We start from the raw sequence: 27,678 nt of genomic DNA on the forward strand, positions 1-27,678 counted from the left end.
TTATTGCTAACACTCATGTTGACTCCGTCAAAGAATCAAATTGCTTTATTCGGATTAGGAGAAAATAAACATTGTATCCATGATGATATGCAGTCAGACGGCTGACGGCGGGGATTAAAGGCAACACATAAAATGAAATGAAAAAATATTGTAATACATGGTCCACCAATAGCACAATACGGACAAGAATGACAGAGAAGCTTCTGTACATGTATATGATAAAATATGAGGGTACAATGTCCTGCATAATTCAATGTTTTCCAACATTTTTGTTATATTTTGACCCCCCCCCCCCCCCCCCCACACACACACAGACAACAGTTCAATACTGTATGTTGAATAATTCTCACCATTTCAAATACGAGATAATGTTTCACATTCAACTCACTCTTTCAAGTACTGTATATGCACTTTAAATAGTTTTAACTCAAATCAAATAATGTCAATATACACAGTGGACCCCACACAATTAGTGTTTTTCAAACACCTTGGTGCATTTTAATTGCCAATTTCATTGTTTTTTTTTTTTCAATATGCAGATTTTCATGAACTCGAGCCAGCCACTCCAGCGATTATCAACTTATGTTAAGCATGACGTGTTAGAAGAGAAGCGAATTTTTCATGATGAAGAGGGTCCTGATAGCGACTGTGGTGAAAGTTGACCGGTGATTAACTTGCAACTGCAAGCAGGTCAGCATACAGTACAGCAAGTGTTGAATGCAAGATAAACTTGTTTGATATTTTACTGTAATTCAATGTCGAACTAATCATCTAACGTAAAAAATAACAAATGCAATCATATCCATTCATCATATCCACACAAGTCCACATCCAGACAGGCTCTTAAGACTGTTCCAGAAAGATTTGAAGGTGTACTCATATTGCGAGTGTACAACATGCTCAGACACTTTCATGTATGCCTTGAACGGAGCCAAGTTTGTCCCACTGGAGCCAAATGAATTTGAATTCTGATGTGTTTGCCCAAACACCACCCAAATAAAACCCTTCCTTTTAAGCATCCACACATGCTAATTCCGTTGCCATCATAGATTCTTTTGTACAAAATCTTCAGTAACTTGTCCTGTTCTCTGTGTCGCTATCCGCTGCCGACAGCTGCTTTCCTCATCATATCCTCATCTTGGACCGAGAGCTCCGTTAGCTTGCGTCCTAGTCTCTCGTGGAGGTCCAGGTATTTGGCCACGCAGCGATCAAGGCACACAGACTCGCCCTTCGTCAGCTCTGCCTCTTTGTAATGTGGGGGCACACATTTTCGGTGGCAGGCGTTGGTCATTCTGCAAATGAAAAGTGTACTTGAGCCATTATTTGAATTAGTGTTTTACTTCACTGGGTCTAACTTTTTATCATCCAGTGAAAGATTGTATAGATTGGTGAGATATGCAAAGTAAAGCAGCACGTCAAATCATCGTTACAGTAGACATTTCTTAACAGATAAGTCTTGGTGTATTTTTTTAAATATGATGTTAAACCGAATCATTTTATATAGCCTGACAGAATGTTCAGCCAGAGAGCTAAGCAAATTCCATGGAAGTGTAGATCTCACAATGTGGAGCAGACATTTTTAACTGGAAATACATGTTGAACCGATTGCAAATATGTGTTAATGTACTTGTAGGCTAAATTCTAAAAACTGCACATACCCACATTTTTTTAAAGCATTTGGCCTTTACCAATACATTCAAAAACGAAATTACATTGTTCATGAATGACATTTTGTTCCTATTAGGCCACTGGTTGTGTGCATGCATACATTTCACATGCACATTCCCCATGGCATTAGGAGGAAAATAAATGGGCTTGTATCTTCAAACTAACCTTACCTGCCATCTTAATTCTCATAGTACTTGTAAGTTTACAAAAACCTGAGAATCCAACTGGTCATTTTCTCCAGAGTAGCGCCTCTGGACCATCCAACCAATCACAAAGCAACAGTGAATGGGGGGACGATATGTTATCTACAAAATGAAGACACCGGTGAAGGGGTCTCGCTGGCCGTATTCTGTGCAATTACCAGTGACGTGCAGTCAGGGGAGGCCGTGCCTCACCTGTCATCATGGAAATATCAAATGAAAAAACAAATTAAACAGTTTTATTTATTTAGTGATTTGTACTTTAAAGTTCTTTTCCATTTAACTTCACCATTTTTGGATTTATTTTCAAAATCGCTGAATTTTCCCATTTACCGTTCAAATACTAAGTAGAGACGAGCGGTGAGGCATCAGCCGGCTGAGCCTCACCATGGCTTGCGCAATGACTGTGCTAACTGTGCTGGCTTGCTCTGCAGTGAGACCGCATTGCTGCATATCACTATTAAAGTGTTCAAAAACTTTTAGTATATGAATTAAATTTCTACACTTTAGATGGTGTATATAATGTACAGTCATTTTATATTATAAACACTGTACTACAGTGTTTATTTTATTTTTATGAAAAATGTGTGCATAGGTGAGGAACACAGTTCTCCTGCCTCATGACAGGGGGCGCTGGTGATTAGAGATTATTGCGCCTCCTCGACTGCAGAATAATAGAGTTAGTGAGAGCAAGCTACAGTAAACAGTTAGTGCAACCATCCAGTCATTTTTTCGTGTTGCTTGGCCTTATTTTCTGCTTGGGGTGTTTATGAAACGGTTTTGCACATTTACAGTACACTGTTGACATTTTTTATTTTGCTATGCTTCGAATATCTTGCTTCTATCCTTTCACCACCCCCTATCCTCTTTCAAATTGCTGATGTGGACTGCAAATTTCTCCATTGCGGGACGAATAAAGGTTTTCTGATTCTGATTTCTGACATTTTTACTATGCCTAGAATAGTACAACGGTATCTTGTTTTTTTATCCTTTCACTCCCCCCTCCCCTTTCAAATTGCTACTGTAGACTCCAAATTTCCCAATTGTGGGACGATTAAAGGTTTCTGATTCTGATATATTACATGATTGAATATTGGAACAACAGTGGTCACGTTCATTAGGATGCTCTAAGAACCATAGCGATATCCATCCATCCATTTTCCGTACCGCTTATTCCTCATTAGGGTCGCGGGTGGTGCTGGAGCCTTTTCCAGCTGTCTCGAGGGGGACACCCTGAATTGGTTGCCAGCCAATCGCGGGCCACACAAGACGTACAACAGTCACACTCACACATAGGGAAAATTTGGAGTGTTCGATCTGCCAGCTCTGCATGTTTTTGGGATGTGTGAGGAAACCGGAGGACCCGGAGAAAACCCACACGGGCCCGGGGAGAACATGCAAAGTCCACACAGGGAGGCCGGAGCGGGACGCGAATCGACGACCACGGTGAAGCCGGCGTGCTAAGCACTCGACTACGGGGGTTCCCATCATAGCGATATGTGGAGTATGTATTATATGACCTAATGTTTTAATAAAAGCTGACATGTTCGTTGAGATTCATTCATTAACGAATCAATGAATCGTGTGTAGTGTTTGATGGGACGTGTCTATTGTGGGTGCCGTCAATGGTTATTGTTGAACAATACGTTTTCTTTCTCGTGCTTAACGTGAACACAAGTGCGGATACTGCTGGCACCTGTGTGTCGATAGTTAAGACACAGTGCATTAACAATGTTCCAGACACTAATTCGTAGTCGACTCCATTGATTCTTTCAATTACGTGTCAAGTTGACGCTAAGCGAGTGAGCAGTATTTCAATGAATGAACCCAGCTAGCTCTCATTAGCTCATTGCAACTTTACCGGTTGTACATGTCAGCCATCATCTCCACTTCAAGCTCCGCCGCCAGCTGCTGAGCTCGCAATGGATCCATGAGAGCAAACACACCGCCGCAAAGAACTGTTCTCCCTGGACTGTAGCGAAGTTCCTAGCCGGTGAGGTTTGTATAACCTTCAAACTCGAACCACATGTGCATTCACATTTCCGCCAACACTTCCGCTGTCAATAAAGTTAAATTCAAATATCGACTATAAAGTCAGACGCCCTCTATTGTGCTCAATAGGTAATTTCAGTAAGAGAATCCAATACCAGAGTACAGTATAATTAAACATGTTTACTCCACATTATTGGCAGTTCAACGCATACTGTCACATGTGATGGTGTCAGCTGACTTCGACAATACGTAAATCATCACCATTGTGTTATTCGGAATAAACTGGGCGGCACATTGATTTTGCGTCCACCGGTCATTTAAATTAAAAGTTTCTTAAATTAAGTAGTTTACATTGCAATTTCCATGTATAATCTATACTCCTATAATATTTGCTCATGATTCTAGGGATATTTTATGTATAGAATTGCATTGTTGTCGAGTCAGTTTCTAGTCCAATGTGAACTACTTCAATAAAGTAAATATAGTTTTTTTTAATGTATTTTTACAGTAACATGGAGTTGGCAGGATCCCTTCTTTGCAAATATAACATTCTGCTGACTTAATTCTGATTCTCAATGTGATTTTCTTTTATTAAATACTTATTTGTCAAGTTTTGCAATGTCCTGATTATTTTTTCTTTTATTTTATTGTGGTGCTCTGAATTGTTTCATTATGGTGCTCTGAATCATTCTCATTTCTCTATTGAGCAACAGTATCAATATACAATTAAATAATAAATTAAAATACATATTAACTATGAACAATTGTAGTTTTCTGTGCCATTTTACACATGCATGAACTTACTGAGATCAGACACGTTTTGGCTGTTTGATTTTCTGATTGGCTAGTAACATTGTAGGGTAACTAGTCCGGCTGGCTGGTAAGAAAAAAATATGAATGCTGTTATGAACATTTCAAGAGCTATTAAGTCTTCTGCACACTGGTGTATATTCAGTATACCGGTAAATTGAATACATAGAAAATACAAGCTTACGAACTTAATTGGTTTCCAGAAAAGTGTAAGGTGAAAAGTTCATCTGCCAAACATTCATTTCCCATAAGAAATCATTAAAAATTAGAAAGATCCATTCCCAGGTCCCCATAAAACAATTTTCTACTAAATAAGCCTTACAACTACACAAACTATATAGTTGTATTAAGTTCATTCTGTCTACTTGATATCTAATTTAAAACAGATTCTTATCTTACATACAGTGTATTGTAGGTGTTTCAAATAAATTTGTATACTTCCGCCTTCGTCAGAGTGTGGGTGACACTCTGACGAAGGCGGAAGTATACGCCGAAACAAATCAGGTATTTGAAACACCTACAATACACTGTATGTAAGATAAGAATCTGTTTTAAATTACACAAACTATACCTTATTTTATGTATAATAAATGTGCTATTGTATTGTAATTAAAGAAATAAACTGGACTATATAATAAAGTCATTTTATTTACTTTTGTTATGGTCATTGATGTAGTTACCTCTTGATGATATCCGAGTGAAGCTGCCGTGCTTTCTCTCCGATAATACATTCACTAACAATGTCCCCTGTTAGCTGCTTTTCGGTAATCCAAATCAAGATACTTGCTTAGACAACACAGAAACACCCTTAGCCACATGTAGCAATAGACTTAGCATATTGGTACAGGGACGCTAAGTCACACAAACGCACACCTTGTTTGTGTTTTTTGATGATCTCCTTCTTCTGCTCGACCATAATTTTCTTTTGTGTCCTCTTCGGCTTAACTCTAGCCTGTGGTTGGGTCTTTTTCGGTCTCATAATAGCAAAAGTACTACACTCAATAGCAAACCACGTCTGCACTCAAAAGGGGTGTGGAAAAACTAGTCTACCAGCCACCGTGGCGCGGTTCGACCGTGCGGTTTGGTGTTCATCCGCCGAAAACTAGTCTGCAAGCCACCGTGGCGCTGTGTGTGTTGGTTTGTCTGCCGAAAACTAGTTCGTATGCCAAGATTATATTCTCGCAAATGTAATATTTGTAAGGCGAAAAGTTTGTGAGCTCAAACTTTCGTAGGCCGAGGTATCAATGTACAGTAAAGTCTCGTTATATCGATATCGGATATATCGATAGTCCCGGTTATATCGATACTATTTCTATGCACGCACGGAGAAAATTACATGCAAACAGGGTCAGATATATCGATAGTCCCGGTTATATCGATATTTTTTCGGACTCCCTTGAATATCGATATAACAAGACTTTACTGTATATTACTTTAACTGTGTAAAACGGTGTAAAATACAGTATCAATGTTTCAGCGATAAATATTTCATGGAGTTATCCTTTGTAAATAACTACCTTCAATAAGGAGGATATGCATTGCAAAAACTGCCTAGGTGGATACTTCGTCTAAATACACTTTGAGTTGTACATTATTCATCATGGTTTTCTTGAGAACATTAGGTTTTACAATGACTATTTTCTGTCATTATGAAATAATGCGGAAGTCAGTGACGATCAAAGAGAAATCTTGGAATTAACAGTAACATTTCTACTGTGAAGGGAATCCTGTTGGACCGGTTCCTGTTTATTTTAGCCCTACCTTATAAAATCAACAAATTCCATATGTTTGTATGGCAGATATGGTGAGCATGATATTAGTGTTCCAGTATGAAGGATTTTTTTCATGCACAGATGCTGCTTTCCCTCATAGTTTCCTCATGTCACACCAGTTTAAACAACCTCACAACCATCCGGGATGTTGGCGCTGAGTGTACCATATGAGTTATTTTCCAGGTTTCTCGTGCATTTATTCAAAACTTCACTGTGCTCATTATTTTGGGACTATTCAAACACAATTTGACAGGTCAAGCTGTAATCATGCACCACGAGGTAGAAAACAGCAACAATAATTCTTTAATAGTATCAGACACAAACTCCTGAGATTACAAAAGGAATACATCTTTTTGCCGATGGATTTTTAAAACATACATGAAAGCGGATTATATTTGGTTCTGGAAGAAATATATTCATTGATCCACTCATTTCCTTATCCCGACATGGCTCCCATGGCGTGCTGGAGCCTATCCCAACTGTCTTGGGGAAGTAGGTGCGATACACCCTGAACGAGTTGCCTGCCAATTGCAGGGCACATACAAATGAACAATGAACAACCATACACGGCCACAATCACACCTAGGAACAATTTGGAGTGTAGCATTAACCTGCCACGCATGGCTTTGTATTACAAAAAAATCTATCTATCTATCCATCTATCTATCTATCCATCTATCTATCCATCTATCTATCCATCTATCTATCCATCTATCTATCTATCCATCTATCTATCCATCTATCTATCCATCTATCTATCCATCTATCTATCCATCTATCTATCTATCTATCCATCTATCTATCCATCTATCTATCCATCTATCTATCTATCTATCTATCTATCTATCTATCTATCTATCTATCCATCTATCTATCCATCTATCTATCTATCTATCCATCTATCTATCCATCTATCCATCTATCTATCCATCTATCTATCCATCTATCTATCTATCTATCTATCTATCTATCTATCTATCTATCTATCTATCTATCCATCTATCCATCCATCTATCTATCTATCTATCTATCTATCTATCTATCTATCTATCTATCTATCTATCTATCTATCTATCTATCTATCTATCTATCTATCCATCTATCTATCTATCTATCTATCTATCTATCTATCTATCTATCTATCTATCTATCTATCTATCTATCTATCTATCTGCCTCCCTCCCTCTCTCTCTCTCTCTATCTCTATCTATCTCTTTTTCTCTTTATCTCTTTCTCTTTCTCTTTCTCTTTCTCTTTCTCTCTCCTCCCTCCCAGGAACGACAGTCAAATGGCGCCAACATTCCAGAGAAACCGGAGGAACATGCAAGATCCACACAGGAAAGCTGGATTCGAACCCTTCTCCTCTGCACGTTTTCCAGTGGCAGACCATGGCTTCAGACCATGGCTTTCGTGCATGCATAAGACATCGTGCAAACACATTGATACATGTTTCTAATGTATACAATTTTAAATACATGCCAATGCTTTTGATCGTTTTAATCCATTGTTTTGATTCGTTCGTTCATTCATTCATTCGTTCATTCTTCATTTAAAGGCAATTTAATTTATTTAATATTTAATTATTTTTTTTAAATTGCATTCTTTAGTGATAGAAAGAAACAAACAACTTGAGCTTTGCATTTTGAGCAGATCACGAAGAAAATTAAGCATTTCCTTTCTTGATGTGTGACGTTTGCCTTTGTGCTTTATGTCCATCGGACCATAGTGGATACATCTCGTTAGGTATATTAGATTACTCCTTTGTCGAATAGATCTCTCGATGGGAGGCGCTGACATGTACGAATGTAAATAAAGAGGTTAACATTGTGAATTGAGACGTGTTCAATCGTTTGTGATCGGAGCTTTCACTTCCAGGTGCAGACAACTGCGGTCCAGTCAAAATTCAACACGAAATGCTTAGAGCTTGATAAATACGCATGCGCATGAGAGCTCACCCCTCTAGTTTCTGCTTGCACTGCCACGTTAGTAGCGGTAGACACAAAGTCGAAAGCTACTAATCGCAACTCCGAGCAAGAACATCGCCGACAAATTGAAAACCCCAACTCTTCTGTCCAACGTTGGCCCGCCGCCACTCCCGCTCTCTTTTTTTTCAAAGCAACACTCCGAAGGCAAAAAATGTTCAAGTTTTTCATCCTGTGCACGTTAGCTGTAGCCACTCGGGCTGAGATCGCTCAGGAAGGCGACGTTCTGGTGCTGAAGAAGAGTAACTTCGATGAGGCTCTCCAAGCGCACCCAGACATCCTGGTAGAATTCTGTAAGCAATGCACACTTTTCCAAACTCAATGTTTTGTTCGTTTGCTTGCTCACATTAATCGCTTTGTCAGTTAGCGTGCTCGCAAACTAGCCAGACATAATTAGCAGCAAACTGTCACGTTCGACAGGTTATATTACAAGTGACGAATTGGCATAGTCGGGCTCATTAAACATTTATACCGTTTGCCCACGCGTGCACTTTCGACTTAACTGCCGGTAAAAATGTTTTCATGTTGTCAGGACTGCGTGACCATTCGGCAAGCCCCGTCGCTGCCCATCTTTAAAATCCGCCTCAAAACTCAGTTGTATTCTTTGGCATTTGATTCCGCATGACACAGACTTGAATTTAGTTTAACCGTTTGGTGCTTTCTATCCTCTTTGTTACCGTCTTTGTTATTGTTGTTTTATATATTGTAGTAGCGTCACGCGCGGCATGCCGTACACAGGGGGGGGGGGCTGTTTTAAAGTTCTCTATAAATACAGTTGAGTTATTTATTGCTTTATATATTGTCGTTGCTCCAAATACAGTACACAGCGAGGGCTGTTTTAAATTTATAAATACAGTTGAGTTGAACTGATGACAAAGTAGAACATTTGTGATGCCCAGTGTCAGCAAAACTTGCGTCACGCCGACAATCTTTACTCCAGGCTTGTTACCGTGATTGCCAAGAAAATATTTAATAACATTTAATTCGTTTGCTATCTGAGCTTGTGAATTTGGTGGGGTTTTGTCCAATATAGCAAAGAAATAGAGCATTGTCGGGGAATGAGTCGCACTTTGTAAAGTCCGCTGGACTGGAGTCAAGATGGTTTGTGCCGCGACGTCACTCCCTGTGTGGACCAGTCACAGCTGGACGCGAGTCAGACAACCCAATGGATTGAGGATGGGCAGGATGAACTTTGTTTGCGTGCGCACATATTGGTTGGGCGGGATTTCAATGGAGGTGAAGAGCTAAGTTGACGTGTACTTAACGAAAATTCATGAGCGTGTTTGCACAGATTGCACATCCGTTACATTTCACTGTGACGTAATACAGGCGTTTTCGGTCGTGGTTTACAAAAGACTACATTGGACTTTACGGCATGTCAAACTGCTGTCGGGAGTAGCGCCGTTTATTTATTTATTTTTTTTTTTTTTTTGGGGGGGGGTCTAGGCTGACCTCAACCAAAAAGGGAAAAGAATAAATCAGTCCAAAGGTAATTATTAGTATTATTCACTGCAACCCAATTTGTAACATTACTTGTGGTGGGCAGTGACTGAACCTAACAAATAGTGAAACTCTGAGCACTTGATACCTCGTCCCTAATTTGTTTCCTGTTCAAATGCCTATGCCACAAGATGGTAACAAAGCACTACTGATGTCTAAATATTGCTCAGTTTACTTCAACAGCGTGTCCACAAGATGGTGCTCAAGTATGACTTTAACCTGAGCACAAAACTAGCGAAAGGTGACCCGTATTCGACCTCCCTCCCCCTTCAATGAAAGAATGTTAAAGTTTCACTGAATGGGTGCATTTGCGAATGACAAACCGCAAATATGCAGGGGTTTATCATAATCAAAATGTTGCTGAAAACATGTGCTTGAGATTCAAAATATAAAGTATCGATACAAGTTTATAAAACACACTTTGGTGTATTTAGCACTAGTGTCATACCTCTTGTCTCCTCAGCCTTGTGTGTGTCTTGGGTTTGCGCGGATTAGTGAAGACTCTTTCCAAGCTTTTATAGCCTCAATTATGCGGGCTGTAAAATAATTCCACCTCCATGCCAAATCTCACATTTCTTTCTGTGTCGCATTCTTCAGTTGCCCCATGGTGTGGTCACTGCAAAGCCCTGGCTCCAGAATATGCCAAGGCTGCTAGCATGCTGAAAGGTGAGGGTTCGACTATCCGCCTGGCTATGGTTGACGCAACTGAAGAGACAGATCTGGCTCAAGAGTTTGGCGTCCGTGGATACCCCACCATCAAGTTCTTCAAGGGAGGAGACAAGGAGTCCCCCAAAGAGTATTCAGGTACCAAACTGTTGGGTTTGTATCTTCTGTGCACATGATGGTTCAATCCCTTTCAATCGGCATGGATTAACTTAAATGTATGTAGAGATAACGCGACTTGGATGTGACTGGAGTACGCTGGTGTCAGTGGAATACTGTCAGGGCTGATGACTGGGAAAATCATGGAGAAAAACATAGATTTTTGCCTCTCCACATCTAGTATTTTTTTAATTCAAGTTAATTTTTAACCCTAAACAGCTGCGTGTTTGCTTTCAACATTTAGCTTGTAGTCGACGTGCACATTCCACCATGATGTCCCTGATCCACTGGTGAAGAGACGCTTTGATCCTCTCCTCTTTCATCTGGAACTGCTTTATGTAACAAAGAGGGTACAGAAAGTGCTTAAGAATGAATGTCTGTGTCTTTGAGTTGTTTTTTTGTTCTTTTGGCGCTGCGAGAGTGGCTGCCTTTCCAGCAGCTCCTGTGTTTTGCTTTTCTACTTTCATTTCTTTCATAACTTTGCTGCTGTGAAATGTAAATTTCTCCACTGCGAGACTAATAAAGGCAAATCCAATCAATCCAATCCAAAATGAATGACATCAAAGGTGCCTTTCCAGCAGCTCCTGTATTTTGTTTTTGACTTCTTTCTTTCCTTACCTTGTGCTTTCATAACTTTGCTGCTGTAAAATGTAAATTTCTCCACTGCGAGACAAATAAAGGTACATCCAATCCAATCTTTCGTGCAGAGTAAAGTTGTCTTTCCTTTCCTCTCTGAAAAGTGAAGCATTAATTTTCTCTAAAACTTTCAGGAAGCTGGGCTGCGCACTGGAATGACAATGTTTATTTCACACATTAATTATAAATAAATGCAGTCGACCTAACTTTTAACGTTTACCCAAGTTCTTTACTCTTAAGCTAGTTTATACAAGAATGACTTGCAAATGGTAATTTTGTTTCTCTGGTTTCTTGTTTCAGCTGGAAGGCTAGCAGAAGACTTTGTCAACTGGCTGAAGAAGCACACAGGCCCCGCTGTCACCACCCTGGCTGATGTCACTGCGGCACAGACTCTGATAGCCGACCACGAGGTGGTGGTCATTGGATTCTTTAAGGTGAGGAAATATTTTGTGAATAGTTCTCAGACACATTTCCTCAAAACATGGCACGAAATACAATCCCAGAGATCCCATCTTATCCCAGTAAGTCCCAAGACTTGAAAATATCCTAAGATAAATGTTAGCGATATGAATAATGCCGACTCACGGCGTCAAAGTATGCACTGTTGCAAGATCAATTGTGTAGATGTAACTGAAGCACAACATTAAATTTCCATATTTACACATTCATTTTGTGAACATTGTGTTCAAAATGCAGGGATCAATCAGAATGAGGCTATGAACGTTTTTTTTTTGGCAAATGAAGTTTAAATGTATGAATTTTTGAATAACTGCGATTGGCTGGCAACTAATTCAGGGTGTCCCCCGCCTAGTGGCCGAAGACGGCTGGGATAGGCTCCAGCACCCTCCCGCGACCCTAATGAGGATGAAGCGGTACAGATAATGGATGGATATTTTAATAATAATTTATGGATACAAATCTTGTTCATCTCCCCCTACACCCAATTGTCACATACACATAGTTCACATACACAAGACTAAGATACCATATTGTCCGGTGTATAAGGTGCACCCACAATGAATGGTGTATTTTCAAACATTTTCCATATATAGGGTGCACCGGACCATAAGGCACACCTTCAATGAATGACATGTTTAAAAAAGTTTTCCATATGGAATTATAAGGCACTACAGTAGAGGCTAGGATTACGTTTTATATATCCCAGCATGGACCGCGGACTACTTCTACAGGGGGGAAACAGAGTCGGTGAATGCTGACAGTAGTTGCTAGACCTGTTGTGGCTCAATATTACTTCACACATAAGGCGCACCTGTGTATAAGATGCAGGGTCATCTTTTGAGGAAAATGAAGGATTTTGGGTGTGCCTTATACAGTGAAAATACAGTACTTTAGAAAGAATGCATAAAAATCTGAAGAGTTTGTCAGCCCAATTTCTTTGAATATATTTTTGACTTCTTTGTCAGTGTAACTCTGACCAATCTTTGTTCGTAGAATGTGGAGTCTGCCGAGGCCCAGGCGTTCGAAAAAGCAGCAGAAGCAGTAGAAGACATTCCCTTCGGCATGACATCAGATGATGCAGTTTTCACAAAGTTTGAGGTGTCCCAAGATGGTGTTGTTCTCTTCAAGAAGGTGAGTGCAATTTTGTTTTTTCTCACTCTGTATTGTTTTAGTGGTGGGTTTTATATTCACTGAATACTGCAAAGCTCTCTCTAGTTAGAAGTTCTCATCCACTGTGCTATGAAACCGAGCAAGCTAGCAAAGGTAGCGGGGCTAACATCACATGCACTGAAGCCTGTGTCCTTATTCCATCCATCATATTCGGCAAGAATATAGTAGGTGCGCCTCTTAACTATAAACCATTGTGGCAAGTGGTTTAGTCTTTTACAAACACCAGTGTCCTCTCTGCGGGTAACTGTTGGGTCGTCTAGCAACCCACTATTTCCCCGAGCAAGCTCAGAGGCCTTTCTAAATTCAATCCAAAGGAATGCAGGCGGCTACATGCAGCAGCAGTCTGGATTTTTGGCTTTTCATCTTCATTGTTCGATTTAATACGTTTTCATTGGTGTGTTCATATTATTGACCCAAGGATTTTTGTGCAGCCTTCATTGAGCTGTTCATTTTTCCCTCCAATCCCTACATCATGAAGGAAAAGACATGAAGTCATTGGTTCAGAGGTGTAAAAGTAAAATGTTGTAAATGGGTCATGTGTGACTTGCGGTTGCAGCGTTTTTGGTTTACAGATTTGTAAACTGATAATGTTGACCCCCGGCAGGGTATCAACTCTGTCAGGCTAATTTCAGCCCGTCAGAGCCTCTCCCACATTTCTTCTCGCACCACTGCTTTGCAAGGTATGCTCATGACATCATTATGTGAAGCCAATGAGATTTAACTATTCTTTCGATCTGGGGCACATTGACATGAGCAGATGAATGTAAGCGTTATTACATGGTTGATGGTGCTGTTGCAGCATAAATTGAGCATGAGAATATGCAAGTTATTCGAATGAGGTCTGACATTCATTTTTAGGTGCTGTCCTTGTCATACGCAATAGATATGTGCCAATATGTTTTGGTGGAGAGAAAAAATAACAAAACTACCAGTACAACGTTTTGAGTGACATTGTCTGGTTCCATGAGGACATATTTTGATGGACAGCATCGCCACACAATCAATTTAAAGTTAAATTGGCTCCCACCTTTGGTTTTACTTGATGATCAGTCTTATCCTGCATTCCAACAAATGCTAAGGTGGTACAGTGGCATGAATGTTAAGCGTTTGGTGTTGTGCATGTTATCCTGAAACTTGTACGATGAATAAACTAGAGCGCTTAGTGATTTAAAACAGATTCTTTAATTACAGACAGTGTATTGTAGGTGTTTCAAATACCTGACATGTTTCGGCGTTTCAGCGTCTACTTCGCGGAAGGCGGAAGTAGACGCCGAAACATGTCAGGTATTTGAAACACCTACAATACACTGTAAGTAAAGAATCTGTTTTAAATTACATATCAAGTAGACAGGATGAACTTAATACAACGATAGAGCGCTTAGTGCTTCGGGACCAAGCAATCTAATATGAAACAATGGAGTCCCGTGGCATTCACCAGTCTCTTGCGAACAAATGGCCAAAGCATATATCATTTTGACCTGGTTTTGTTCTTTTTAATGGTTTCTTGTCACCCTTCTGGATCATACTTTCTGAGCTGAAATTAAATTTCTTGGTGAATATTAGTTACTCTGTCATTCGTTCAAGGTGATTAGCTCTAAACTGTCAGTGCAAGTCAATCCTTCCTCTAGATCAGGGGTGTCAAAGTCATTTTTTGCCGCGGGCCACATTGTAGTTATGGTTTCCTCTCGAGGGCCGTTATGAATTTGGGGAACCCATTAGAATGTTTAAATCCCTTCAAATATTACATATAGAGCACACAGCAAATTAATGAATAACTCGTTTTCAAATCTGATGTCAAGAATAATGACTTTTATTGTGGTTGACATCCAAAAATATGAAATTTTGGCTCAGATTTTAGCAATCATCATGGAATTTAACAAGTTTGATTTGCTTTCGTGGGCCGAAAAAATGATGTGGCGGGCCGGATTTGGCCCGCGGGCCTTGACTTTGACACCTGTGCTCGAGATGGCCCTGTCAAGACCTAAGCCAAATGGAATTACATTGCTCTCACATGGGTGATTTGCTTGCAGTTAAGCAAACTCCTATGAACAGATTCTGTTAAGCAGCTGAGACTTTCATCACAACAGCGTTTTAAATTTCACAACCAATCACTGTCTGCAAAGCTGCCAGCATGGTCTCAGCAAAATGCCACTTTGCCCTCGTGTTCCCATAAAAGCTGCCAGTTTGACCAGAGCTATTCACACTCATTAAAATTCTGTTTACCCATGGGGCCCTCTAATGGACCAGAATATCAAGAGATTTGGCAACAGTGTCTGAAAATTAATTTTTTTGATATTCATGTGCGGACAAGGTGGGATGATCTTGATGGCTGTTTCTATATGTTCTGTTTTGAAGTTTGACGAGGGACGCAACACCTTTGACGGTGACTTGACCAACAAAGAAAGTCTCCTGTCTTTTGTCAAAGCCAACCAACTCCCTCTTATCATTGAGTTCACCGAGCAGGTAATTAGTTAAATCTAATTTTTACTTGTTTTTAATATTCCTGTCCAAAGTATCTAGCAATGCAACAAGTGATCTCATTCATATCTTCAATCCTCTATAGACTGCCCCGAAAATCTTTGGGGGTGAGATCAAGTCCCACATTCTCATGTTTCTGCCAAAAGCAGCCTCAGATTTCCAAGACAAAATGGACGAGTTTAAGAAAGCTGCAGAGTCATTTAAAGGACAGGTCGGTCGACTCTTAATAGGTGCCACTGCCCCTAATTCAGCAAAGTTGAATTACCATGTCCATCTCTCCCATTCCAGATCTTGTTCATTTTCATCGACAGCAGTTTGGATGACAACCAGCGCATCCTTGATTTCTTTGGCCTGAAGAAAGAGGAGTGCCCTGCTATCCGCCTCATCACTTTGGAGGATGAGATGACCAAGTACAAGCCAGAGAGCAATGCAATCACTGCAGAGGAAATTGTTGCGTTCTGCACACAATTTATAGAAGGAAAATTGAAGGTAACATAACTACTGCTTTGAAACTCAGTTCACATGTTTAAGACGGAAGCTTCAGAACAAATCATATGCAAGATGACAGGTTGTTCAACGATAAACAAGGCCTGATCTGGCCCGCCACGTCACTTTATGTGGCCTGCGGGAGCAAATCAGGTGTGTCAACTTTCATAATCTTTGCTGAAATCTACCAAAATGTCAACCTGTCATGGTAAATACATAACTGAGATTACTCCACAGCAGCCCGGAACAAAAATAGGTTTGACACGCCTGCTGGAAATGATCACATGTGCTAATGAATCTCTCGCGCAATGAATGACCCAGGAAAAGCTGTCTTTGATAAAAATATAATTTGATGAAGATCTTTAATGACCATTCTCTTGTGTCCTCCCCACAGCCTCACCTGATGAGCCAAGAAACCCCCGAAGATTGGGACAAAAACCCTGTCAAAGTTCTGGTTGGCATGAACTTTGAGGATGTAGCCTTTGATCCCAAGAAGAACGTCTTTGTCGAATTTTGTAAGAGTTTTGTTTTATTAAAACATGAGTAAAGAAGAAGAATTGTTTTAAACAAGATGACCAAAGGGTTCCTTTGCTTGTTTGCAGTTTTTTGTAACTATGCAGTTGTAACTGAAGTTATAAATTCGGACCCTTTCCCCTGTAGTCCAGCTAAGCCTTTTTCACATCAAAGATTAGATGCCCATGCCTCACACATCGCATCCCGTGTCCGCTTGTGCAATATAAATGGTGACACTGATGTTGGTGGCTGTAAAAATAGCTGGTGGATTTTTCTGCTAGTGATTCCCATCCAAATGTGTGCTATTTTAAGCTTTGTCTTTTAATCAGTAGTCATTTAGCTTTTGACCATCAATCAAGCCACACAACAGGCATCAGTGGCATTTATTTGTGACCACATATGACACAGTTTCAAGCCATGGAGGCAATTTGTCTTTGAATATGCATTTTTCTCTTCTACTTTGTTGTTCAAACAAATATCATGTTATTGCAGATGCCCCTTGGTGTGGCCACTGCAAGCAGTTGAATCCCATCTGGGAAAAGCTAGGAGAGAAGTACAAGGACAGTGCTGACATTATTGTAGCCAAGATGGATTCCACAGCCAATGAGATCGAGGCCGTCAAAGTCCATAGCTTCCCGACTCTGAAATTCTTCCCTGCAGGAGAAGAACGCAAGGTGTTTCACACATTCTTATAAATCAAAACATTTCTCAAATTACATGGTAACCTTTTTATCACATCCACTGAAATATGGTGGTACTGTAATTTCTTGTGCAGCTATCTAAGCCCTAGGATTCTTTGCGTCCTTTGTGTCAATTGTCCTTTTTGATTAAGTATCACTGTGTAGAAATATCAGTCTGCTGACTTCAAGCTTCGGCAAATTTCTTGGTTGACTTCATAACATTCCTGCTTGTGACACAGCCTTCAATTGTCGTATTCTTGAGTGAGCCTTTTAATTTCTGACTGGAGTGTGTCACTAGGGAATGGATGCATCACGTATAGCATCAGATGAAAGAGGATTTTTAAAACTCATTTGTCATTTTTTTCATACGGAGAACCCACCAATACATCGCTTCTAAACAGATTATTGGTACAATTTTTCAAGTTTATGAGCGTTGCCGTTTTGCAATCAGGTGATTGACTACAATGGGGAGAGAACACTGGAAGGCTTCACAAAGTTCTTGGAGAGCGGTGGTAAGGAGGGAGCTGCCCCCGCTGGAGATGATGATGATGATGATGATGATGAGGAGGACTTTGATGCTGAGGTGAGATCGTCGTCATCGCTCTATAGTATTAATACGTCTTATACATTAAAATTAAAATTCTGGGGGGGAAATGCCCAATGTTGGGGAGTACTAAATACAGATACCTTGCGATAAGAGTCGCCCACCACAATTTTTTCCCCTCTCTCACACCATCGAGATACGTTCTGAAGTCTTTTTAGCCTCAATGTGGTGGTCGCTCTTGCAATCACACACACACATGTGTATATACCTGTGTGTGTGTGTGTGTGTGTGTGTGTGTGTGTGTATATATATATATATATATATATATATATATATATCCATTTTCCATATCGCTTATTCCTCATGGTGGGGGGGGGGTGCTGGAGCCTATCCCAGCCGTCTTCGGGCACGAGGCAGAGGACACCCTGAATTGGTTGCCAGCCAATCGCAGGGCACATGAAGACAAACAACCATTCGCTCTCACACTCACACCCAGGGACAATTTGGAGTGTTCAATCTGCCTGCCATGCATGTTTTTGGAATGTGGGAGGAAACCGGAGGACCCGGAGAAAATCCACGCCGGCCCGGGGAGAACATGCAAACTCCACACAGGGAAATCCGGAGCGGGACACGAACCGGCGACCTCTGCTAACCATTCGACTACCAGGCCGCCCTATATGTATATATTTGAACAACCTGCTATTTTGCTGTTTCTCACACTTCAAAATCATGGAGGGATCTGAAATTTTGTGAGAGAGATAAACTAAATAGAAAAAAATCCAGAAATGGCAATGCAGGATTTTTTTAAATGTTTTATTTGTGTAATTTAGCTGCAAATAAGTATTTGAATTCGTGAGAAAATTAATGTTAGTATTTGGGACAGTAGACTTTGTTTGCTATTACAGAGGTCAAACGTTTCCTGTAGTTTTTCACCAGGTTTGCACACACTGCAGGAGGGATCTTGGCCCATCCCTTCACACAGATCTTCACTAGATCAGTCAGGTTTCTGGGCTGTTGCTGAGAAACACAGAGTTTGAGCTCCCTCCAAAGATTTTCGATTGGGCCATGCCAGAACCTTGATATTCTGGTGTCAATCCTCAATGACTATGGGTGGGAGGTGGGGTACAACCTGAACTGGTTGCCAGCCAATCACTAGAAACAAATAAATAAACAAATAACCAATTCCAAACTCATTAACACCTGTGGGCGATTCAATCTTCCAACAAAGCTACTATACAGTACACAATTTTCACACGTGGGCAGGAAGTGAAGTGGCATGAAGAGAGCATGCAAACTCCATTCAGGAAAGCTGGAGTCTATGTTGAGAAATGTCAACGCAGATTGACATTTTAAATGGACGTTGTAAAAACATTTAAATGATCAGACCAATGTGTTAATGTGTCAGGAAAATGTGCATTACAAGTCATTTGTGAACAGAATGAATGTTGACTTACACTACACTTTTTTTCCTTTTCTCACACACACACACACACACACACACACACACACACACACACACACACACACACACACACACACACACACACACACACACGCCTTCTCAGAAGTGTAATTATGATGTAGCTCACCAATGTCCACAAATATCGTCTACACCTGTTGGAACTGTTAACTGGGCTTCGCCGAAGGATGCAGAGGCACACGTGCAGTGCCCTACAGCCAACATTAGTGTCTTCCTTTCCTAAGTGCCTAAACAACTGTTAATAACTCGGTTCTCTCAACTAAAGATTGGTTGACACAGCAGGTTTTTAAAGTTGTCTTCATACTTCATCAACCTTGGAGATGCCACACATGATTAAAATCACAATTACAAGGATGTCAAATGTAAAAGTGTGCAGTCACACAGAAATATTCCCATGTCAAACGAGATAAACTTGCAAAACTTCAAGATAAAATGCGACTTCAGAGAAGATAAACATGATGGACAAAGGTGACTTAAAGCGTCTAAAAAGTACTTCAATTTGAAACCGGAAGTGGCCGGTTTCAGAAGGTCCCGCGCCCATGTTTGTGGTGTCACAGCAAGATGTCTTGCCTTCCTCGATCAAACAAATCAATCAAAACAATGGCTGCAGATTCGGAAAATATGCTTTCTTGTTACTCGTCCAGTTATGAATATGATTCAAATAATTCTGAAGAAGAAAGCATATATGTTTGCAATTGATTAAAGAATTTATTCCGTGTCTATTTGGAGGCATCAGGGGTGGGAAATGTCGCACCCAAAAAAGGCAGAACATGGCGACAAAGCTGTGTAAGGAATTAATCAGCCCGTTTCCACAAGCTGATTAATTCCTTATATGGAGCTTTGGCGCCTCTGTGGTCCTACACGACGTTTTCAGACCAAAGTAGAGCACAATGCATTGACCTGATGGAAGGACTGCTACAATGTGTCCTTTTTTCGGTCAGGGGCGTTCCTTCAGTGACACCAACTCAAAAACAAGACTTCCGGAATATTCAGCGCGAGTCTTAAAATGTAAAATATAGCTATGTGTGGTGGAATCTTTGTAAAATACGCTCAGAAGTCATTTGAAGACATTTTACAAATTATGGACACAACTTGTCCATAGACGTTGGTTGTCCTTTAAGATTGATGCAAGAGGAGAATTAGGGCCAAAACCAGGCTAATTATTTTGTCTGTGTAAGCTCTCAGTCGTACAGGAGTGGTCCATCGATGAAAATGTTTCTTCAGCCGTCATCTGTACTTTCACCCCACCATGGCGATTTAGTGAAGGGTTTTGTTGTTTTACTGCCCTTTCAAACCATCTATTTTCTTTCGCTAAGATTTTAACCTCATTGTCGTCAAATGAATAGTTGCTAGCTATAAGGTGCACTTCTTCAACAACATAGGCTTAGTTATGCTGATGAGGTCATACCAGAGCAAATGGGGCAATCAGGCCAGTCGTAGACCCCATACTCGGGCAGGACAATAGAAGTAATCAGTGTAGCCGCAGCGAGTAGTCCTCTGCTCCCCCCAACCTGAGAACAGTCGGGATATATATAGGGCCGAAACTACCAGCAAAAAAAAAAAATAGTTCGCTCACGAAACCTCTTGGATAAGAAGCGAAACGTCCGACACCTTCAAAGAAGTACAGATGACGGCTGAAGAAACCTTCTCATCGATAGACATTAGATAGCTAATTATTCTGCCATGTGACCCAGGCTTAACTTTTCATACTGATGCACCCACACCCCTGAAGTTAGAATTTGAAGTTTCCGCAAGTGCTCTAGCGGATGAAATGTTTACCAATTGTATCAACTGCTTTCCAGGATTTAGACGATTTGGATGAAGGTCAAGACGACGACTCTGATGGCGAGGAGGCTGCGCACACCGAGCTGTAAACGGTTGTAAGAAGAGAGTCCTGCTCCGCCCCCTTCCTACCAATCACCTACACTACCTTCACTCTTTGTTTCAGCCCTATAATGAGAACATTGTTTCTTATCTAGCCGTTGGTCAGTCCACCAGCCACTACTTGGCCAGTCAGTATATCACTTGATCTTTTCTCATTCATTGACAGATCTCGTTCTGATTGGGGGAAGGGGCACACGGAACAAAATTTTATTGTCATCTCCGTGAAGATTCTGGTGCCTCTGCAAAGCTCCATGTTAACTCTTGTCATATCTTTATTTGAACATGTTAACATTATGATTATCGTCACACTTCTTTATTTTCTGTGCCTCCCCCTAAAAAAGAAATGCGCCTTAGCACTGATTGTTTTTGGCCTGAGGGTTTAGTGCGATTGCTTTTGTAAGGATTGATCTCTCAGGGGACAAATTACCAACCTGTTATTTTTTCCAAAAACATCCCTCGGTGTAGCAAAAAGACCCTTCCCATTTCCCCTTTTTAACATGTAGCGAAATATCTGAACAGCTTGCCTTCTGTGTGTAACTGGTGGCGGAATTTCTTTTGTCATTGTCATCTCCTAAAAATTAACTCCTCGCTGAGCATAGGGACGACTGACCGTTTTGTAAATGGAACATTTTTGGTGGGATGGGGGGGGGGCTCGTTCGGGGTAGAATTTTTGTTTTATTTAATTGTTTTAACTATGAATTTATTTTTTTTTAATTCAATACGTTTTTGTTTGTTTGACCATCGTGCCCATTTGGAGGCAGTTGGCCTTGTTGGGGCAGAGTTGGCACTATGGACACGCACTCAGGCCACGGATGTTTCTCTTTTGGGAGCCAGTTCTGAAAAGCCGCACTGTGTTCATGCCTCTTGCAAGATTCTTTGTGGTTACTAAAGCAGACAGATGTGCGACATTTAATGACAAGCAGATAGGCAGAGAAAGCAGTTGCGCCGCACCACCCCTTGTCCATACTGTACCGCTTGTATTGCTCTTCACTCTTGTGTGTGTGTGTGTGTGTGTGTGTGTGTGTGTGTGTGTGTGTGTGTGTGTGTGTGTGTGTGGGTGTGTGTGGCCTGCGAGAGTTGGCAGCATGAGTAGAGTGAGGTGATACATACAATTGACATCCGTACAGTCGTGAGGGATACATAAAGCATTCCATCATATCCAGATTGATGTGGAAAATGTAAGTGGTGGCCAATAAACACAATCAAACACTATTGCCTGCAGTCTATATTGATTAAACTTGTATTGTGGCCCACAAATGTTCTGCGTGTGTATGTGTGTGTGTGTATGTATGTATGTATGTATGTATGTATGGATGGATGGATGGGGGGGTCTGTGTGTATGTATGTGTGTGTATATATATATATATATATATATATATATATATATATATATATATATGTGTGTGTGTGTGTGTGTGTGTGTGTGTGTGTGTGTGTGTGTGTGTGTGTGTGTGTGTGTGTGTGTGTGTGTGTGTGTGTGTGTGTGTGTGTGTGTGTGTATATACACATATATGTGTATGTATGTGTGTATATGTATGTATGTGTGTATATATATATATGTGTATGTATGTATGTGTATATATATTGGATTGGATTTGCCTTTATTAGTCTCGCAGTGGAGAAATTTTTATATATATGTGTATATATATGTACGTATATATATATATATATATATATATAGCTTATAACTGAGTTTAATTTTATATAGTCGGAAGATGGAATTTGTGCAGTATGTAAATCTTACCACATGATAAGCATGACACAGGCTTGATGCTGCATCTCTCTTTTTGGCCTCCCACACTCAGATCTTGTCCCCCTACCATTCGAGGGCAACATGTCTGTTGGGGTGACCGGTTTGCTACTGCGATTCCTAAAATAGCCATAGAGAGTATATAAAGGGGATGTCTGGCCTTCAGCGGAGAAGCTCCACACTGTTGAGTCTCACAGAAGAGTGTCTTCGGGGAAAAGACATTGACCCTAAACTTTCTTTTTTTCTTTTTTTTTTCTTTTTTGCCAAAGCAAACTGACAGTACAATGAAGTACTACCAGTTCCCCACATCGCAGACTGTATCACTTCGGGGTTATGCCCAGGAGAAGTACAAAAGCTCTGCGTCTCAAAAGCCCATGCGCACCGTGCATTTCCCCAATGACATCGTTTTCCAGGACTTTGTGCGGCATGGTGAGCTTGACAGGATTGGACTCTTCATTCGAGCAAGAAGGGTCACTCTGGAAACCATCTACCCCTCTGGTGAGTCTCATTACCACAGGGTTTATATGAAAAAAACATTTGAGCATTTATTGGGATATTCTTGACCTTGATCTGAATGGCCTCTCTTTGTCTTCACTTGTAGGACAATTAAATGGCACTAATATGCTACAGTGTACTTGATGTGTACTACCACCGTAATACACATGCCTACTAAATATACTTGAAGCATGATAACATTCTAATAGTTAACATTTATTGTCCACTCATAGTACTTTTAGCAGGACTATCATAGAAGGAGTAATTTTGCTTCGCTAGTATTGTCCAATTGGTTCAGACAGAGTAGTATATGGGCAACTTAAACTGGCGCGTGTGGCTGCCACTGCTCACCTGCAGAAAAAAATATCCTGTGACTGTAAAGTGTCCTTGATAGTTTTGAAAGGCGCTTATAAATTAAATGTATTATTATTATGAGGACCATCATTTATCACCGGTGTTGCAAGGAGGCCACATAAGACCCCACCCTGACCAGATGTGTGACAATTCCTCTTTAAACCCTGACAAAATATATTTTAGTATTCATAATACAGATGTCAATGTATGTATGAGATCCCTCAAATTCTCTAATATGAATATGTTAAAATAACTCATGAGCCTATAGGTTTTAACATTGTGATGTGGCGTGTGTGTGAAGGCATGGCTGCCATCCACGAAGCGGTGCTCTCTGGGAACTTGGAGTGTGTCAAGTTGTTAGTTCACTTTGGGGCAAGCATCCACCAGAGGGACGAAGAAGGGTGGACCCCGCTGCACATGGCCTGCAGCGACGGCTTTCCTCATATTGCACGGTGAGCATCTTAGCAACCAACTTGGTCACCATAACAGTGCAAACACTGTGACGCATAACCAGCGGGGGGCTCGGACACTACATGTCGACAAGCACGTCGTAGACATTGCGGTGTAACAGAAGTCTGCCTACTGCATTCTTGCCTCTCATTGACCGCCCTGAATCTGACACTAAGTCATGACCGTGACGTTGTTGTGTGTGTGTGTTACATTCAGCTATCTTCTCTCACTGGGCGCCAATTCAAATCTGGAAAACGACTGCGGCGAGAAGCCACGTGATCTCATCGACCCAGAGAACAAGGAACTGCTGGACCTGTTTGGTCTCGTCAACAATGACTGAGAACCAGTGAGCGTTACGTGGGACAGAAGGCCGGTATGATTACTCAAATTGTTCTGAAGGGGTAGAGAGAAGAAGCCTCTTGGGTTCAGCATCCTGAACCAGACAGCTGCCCGAACTGTGGAGGTGACCAGGGACGTCTGGTGGAACGAACGCTGACACAGCAGGCTTTTTTTCAACATGGACATGTGCTTCTTTTTATAATTGATTTTTTTTTTTCACCTGGAAGGTCGATGCATTGATTTGAACGTGAACGTGTTCGCTAATCATTTGTAGGCTAATCTTGCAAAGGGTTAGTGTCCTTCAATGCAGTCGAACATCTACTACCATGAAAGTAGATGTAACAATCTACCGTAGTTCGTTTTATGTTGAAGAATGAATTCCGACTAATTGAAGCAGACTTAAAGGACAACCGACACAATTTTTTGGTTTCCTAAGTGACATCAGAAAAACTTTTATAGCATCTAAAATACCCAAAACACGCATGCTGATATTTTTAGTCAAATGAAAAATGACTTACTGTCCCAAAACTACTTCAAAATGACCTCAGAAAGTTTCTTTTTCAGAAGGTCCCGCCCCCTTGTTGTGACATCACACCAGTATGTCGTGCCGTGCTCTAGAATCAAAACAATGGCTTCAGATTCGGAGAAGATGCTTTCTTGTTACTCATCCAGTTATGAATATGATTCAAATAGTTCTGAAGAGGAAAGCATAAATGTTTGCAATCGATTGAAGAAGTACCTCCGTATCAATTGAGCCGTCAGGACTCCAATGTAGCGTCCCGGAAAATGCACAAGATGGCACCCTGCCGTTGGAAATGGGCTGATTTGTCTGCTGGGAATTTGTGTCAACTCCTATCAAATAGTAGTCTTGGTGCAACGGACGATTCACCATCGCGTTATTTGTGTGTTTTCCTTCTAATTTCACCATCAACGCGGATCAACACGAAGTTTTCAGACCAAACAAAGTACCCAAAATGCATTGTGTGTCACTTTCTCGGTCAGGGGCATTCCAGACGTGACGTCATGTCAGGCATTGTCATCAATTCGAAAACAAAACTTCTTGAATATTCAGCGCGAGTCTTAAAACGTAAAATATAGCTATATGCCGTGGAATCTTTGTAAAATACGCTCAGTACAAGTCATTTGAAGTGATTTTACAAATTATGGACACAACTTGTCCGGAGACGTCGGTTGTCCTTTAACAATAAATGCAATGTCTTTTGTTACATATGAAAACTAGCATTATAGTAAAATGTTGATAACTGCATAATTTTATTTTTATACTTACAAAATAAAAGTATTCATCAGATTAGTCGACTGATTCATTGCATAAAACTTATCTGTTTCAGAACAGCACACCTGCCAAGTCACAAGTTCAGAAAGTAAACATCTGGGATGCATGACAATTTGGTCGCCCTCAAGTGGTGAATATTTCTTTAAAAACTGGAAAATAGGCAAATGATCAATTAGTATTTTTATTACTAACAACTATGACCAGGCACTTTTACAATTTATACACAACACAAGTAAAAATAAAATACAATTCTCGCCAAAATCCTTAAGTAATTTCCACACTGAGCTCATTCTTTAAACTTCCACTCCTGTCGACACATGGGGCACTGCTGCTGAACCTGCTGAGAGTTGAGCCACTTCAAGATGCAGTGCATGTGGAAACAGTGGGAGCATTGGCCCCAGACAAGTGGGCAGTCATCTCCAGGCACTTTACCTGTAAAAAAATATGTTTCAACATTCGCTCACTTGTAAATAGCGGCCTTCACCCTGAAAATTGGCCACTCCGAATCATTCAATTTTGAATTTCTGACAATCCAAAATGGTTGCACAGGAGTCGACCTTTCAAAGGTTCATCTGTTTGGTCCCGTTCACGAGAAGCATGACGTCTGAAAGTGACGCAGAAGTAAAAAGTGTTGTGAGCGACTGACTGAGACACCAGTCCAAAAATGATTACCCTGACGAAATATGGAAGCTTGTGCACAGACAGGAAACATGTGAAAGTGCTGGGAATTTATGTTGGAAAAACAAAGCTCCGAACCGGTTCTGAGTGAATGAATGAATTAAAAGGACAAGGGGTGGAAAGTCGGCCAAACAGTGCAGAGGTACAACGTTCTATTCTATTTCGGGGGAAAAACAACATGCATTACAATGCAAGCCTCCCTGCAATAACCCGGACATGCTGAGATGGGAGAAGGGAAAATAAAGCCAAGCTCCAATAGGAGGCAGGCCAGTTTCTGATAAATGTCATCCCAGCGACCTCCATAAATCACTAAAGATTATTTGAGGAATGTGCATTTTAGTGTTTACATCATTTTTACACAGAAATGGGCTATCGTAAAAATCACTTTAAAACGTAAATATTTTTAATAGGAAACATTTCTTCCTCATGCTGATCGGCCAGAGGAGGAAATATTTACTTCTGACTTTATATGGAGGGAGGCACACTTTTATTTTTATTTTTATGATCCCAGAAAACGTGAAAATATGTTGAAATGACCAACATTGTTCAGAGCATTGACATGATCAAATTTTGGAAGAACATGTAAATCGTCGATGAGGGAGAGCACCATAAAAAACTCTCCTTAAACTCGACTGCCCTCATTGGTTGAGTCCGGCCCTGATCATACAATTCAAAATTACGAATGATTTGTTCATGTTTTAGAGTTTGCAATTATTCAGTCTCGGCCACCGTAAGTCCCCTCGACGATGCTACCAATATTTTACTCGCCTTCGCAGACAACGACATACAGTATCTAAATTGTTACTTACAGTCTGGGCAGCAACCATTGAAAGCAAGCCTGCAGATTCCACAGTTCTCATCATTGGCTACCCACAACCACGACGCGACGCCGTTCCACTTCTTGATCTTGACCTTCATCCTGCTCGTGTACGATGACATCAAAGAAATAGAACGATTAATATCACATCCATTGACATTGCGAGCTCATGTTCGCTATGTATGGAGCTTAACTTACACATATCCTCCATCGATATAATTTACTCACCTTTCAGCATCACCTCGTCTTTAAAATGCCGAACGCCAGTTTTATTATGTTGCTTCGATCATTGCAGGAGTAATAAACGCGTCGATTTTGCATTCGATTTTCCCCAAATCCCTCCAGTTACGTTGTCTTCTACCTCTTGCGCTTTCAAAGGAAGCTGCTCAGCAACGCCATGAATCACTACCACCGACTAGTGGACC

General features: G+C 40.7%; 4 protein-coding genes across 5 annotated transcripts; 2 read left to right on the forward strand and 2 right to left on the reverse strand.

Moving 5' to 3' along the window:
- Positions 1–30: 30 nt before the first annotated feature.
- On the reverse strand, positions 31–3,912 carry timm10 (translocase of inner mitochondrial membrane 10 homolog (yeast)). Its single transcript, XM_089006078.1, has 2 exons — positions 3,730–3,912; positions 31–1,292 (listed from the first exon to the last, which is right to left on the reverse strand). The coding sequence occupies exons 1-2, from the start codon at positions 3,798–3,800 to the stop codon at positions 1,097–1,099; spliced, it is 267 nt and encodes an 88-aa protein (XP_088862204.1). The 5' UTR covers positions 3,801–3,912; the 3' UTR covers positions 31–1,096.
- Positions 3,913–8,399: 4,487 nt separating this feature from the next.
- On the forward strand, positions 8,400–22,288 carry p4hb (prolyl 4-hydroxylase, beta polypeptide). The gene is made up of 11 exons (XM_089006209.1): positions 8,400–8,717; positions 10,522–10,728; positions 11,683–11,816; positions 12,835–12,972; positions 15,367–15,474; positions 15,575–15,700; positions 15,778–15,978; positions 16,370–16,490; positions 16,981–17,162; positions 17,620–17,751; positions 20,995–22,288. The coding sequence occupies exons 1-11, from the start codon at positions 8,579–8,581 to the stop codon at positions 21,064–21,066; spliced, it is 1,560 nt and encodes a 519-aa protein (XP_088862335.1). The 5' UTR covers positions 8,400–8,578; the 3' UTR covers positions 21,067–22,288.
- A 498-nt stretch (positions 22,289–22,786) lies between these two features.
- On the forward strand, positions 22,787–25,773 carry LOC148892693 (protein phosphatase 1 regulatory subunit 27-like). Its single transcript, XM_089006364.1, has 3 exons — positions 22,787–23,324; positions 23,977–24,127; positions 24,342–25,773. The coding sequence occupies exons 1-3, from the start codon at positions 23,111–23,113 to the stop codon at positions 24,463–24,465; spliced, it is 489 nt and encodes a 162-aa protein (XP_088862490.1). The 5' UTR covers positions 22,787–23,110; the 3' UTR covers positions 24,466–25,773.
- A 152-nt stretch (positions 25,774–25,925) lies between these two features.
- anapc11 (APC11 anaphase promoting complex subunit 11 homolog (yeast)) lies at positions 25,926–27,640 on the reverse strand. 2 transcript variants are annotated; one of them, XM_089006366.1, is made up of 3 exons: positions 27,482–27,640; positions 27,246–27,355; positions 25,926–26,190 (listed from the first exon to the last, which is right to left on the reverse strand). In XM_089006366.1, exons 2-3 carry the CDS (start codon positions 27,352–27,354, stop codon positions 26,045–26,047), a joined length of 255 nt encoding a protein of 84 aa, XP_088862492.1. In that variant the 5' UTR covers position 27,355; positions 27,482–27,640; the 3' UTR covers positions 25,926–26,044. The 2 variants fall into 2 exon arrangements, with proteins under 2 accessions (XP_088862492.1, XP_088862493.1); XM_089006367.1 differs by having other exon boundaries at positions 27,246–27,358; positions 27,482–27,632.
- Between the last annotated feature and the right edge of the window lie 38 nt (positions 27,641–27,678).

Source organism: Hippocampus bargibanti, linkage group LG10, assembly GCF_051943395.1.
Source record: "Hippocampus bargibanti isolate YZ-2025 linkage group LG10, ASM5194339v1, whole genome shotgun sequence".
Lineage (NCBI taxonomy): Eukaryota > Metazoa > Chordata > Actinopteri > Syngnathiformes > Syngnathidae > Hippocampus > Hippocampus bargibanti.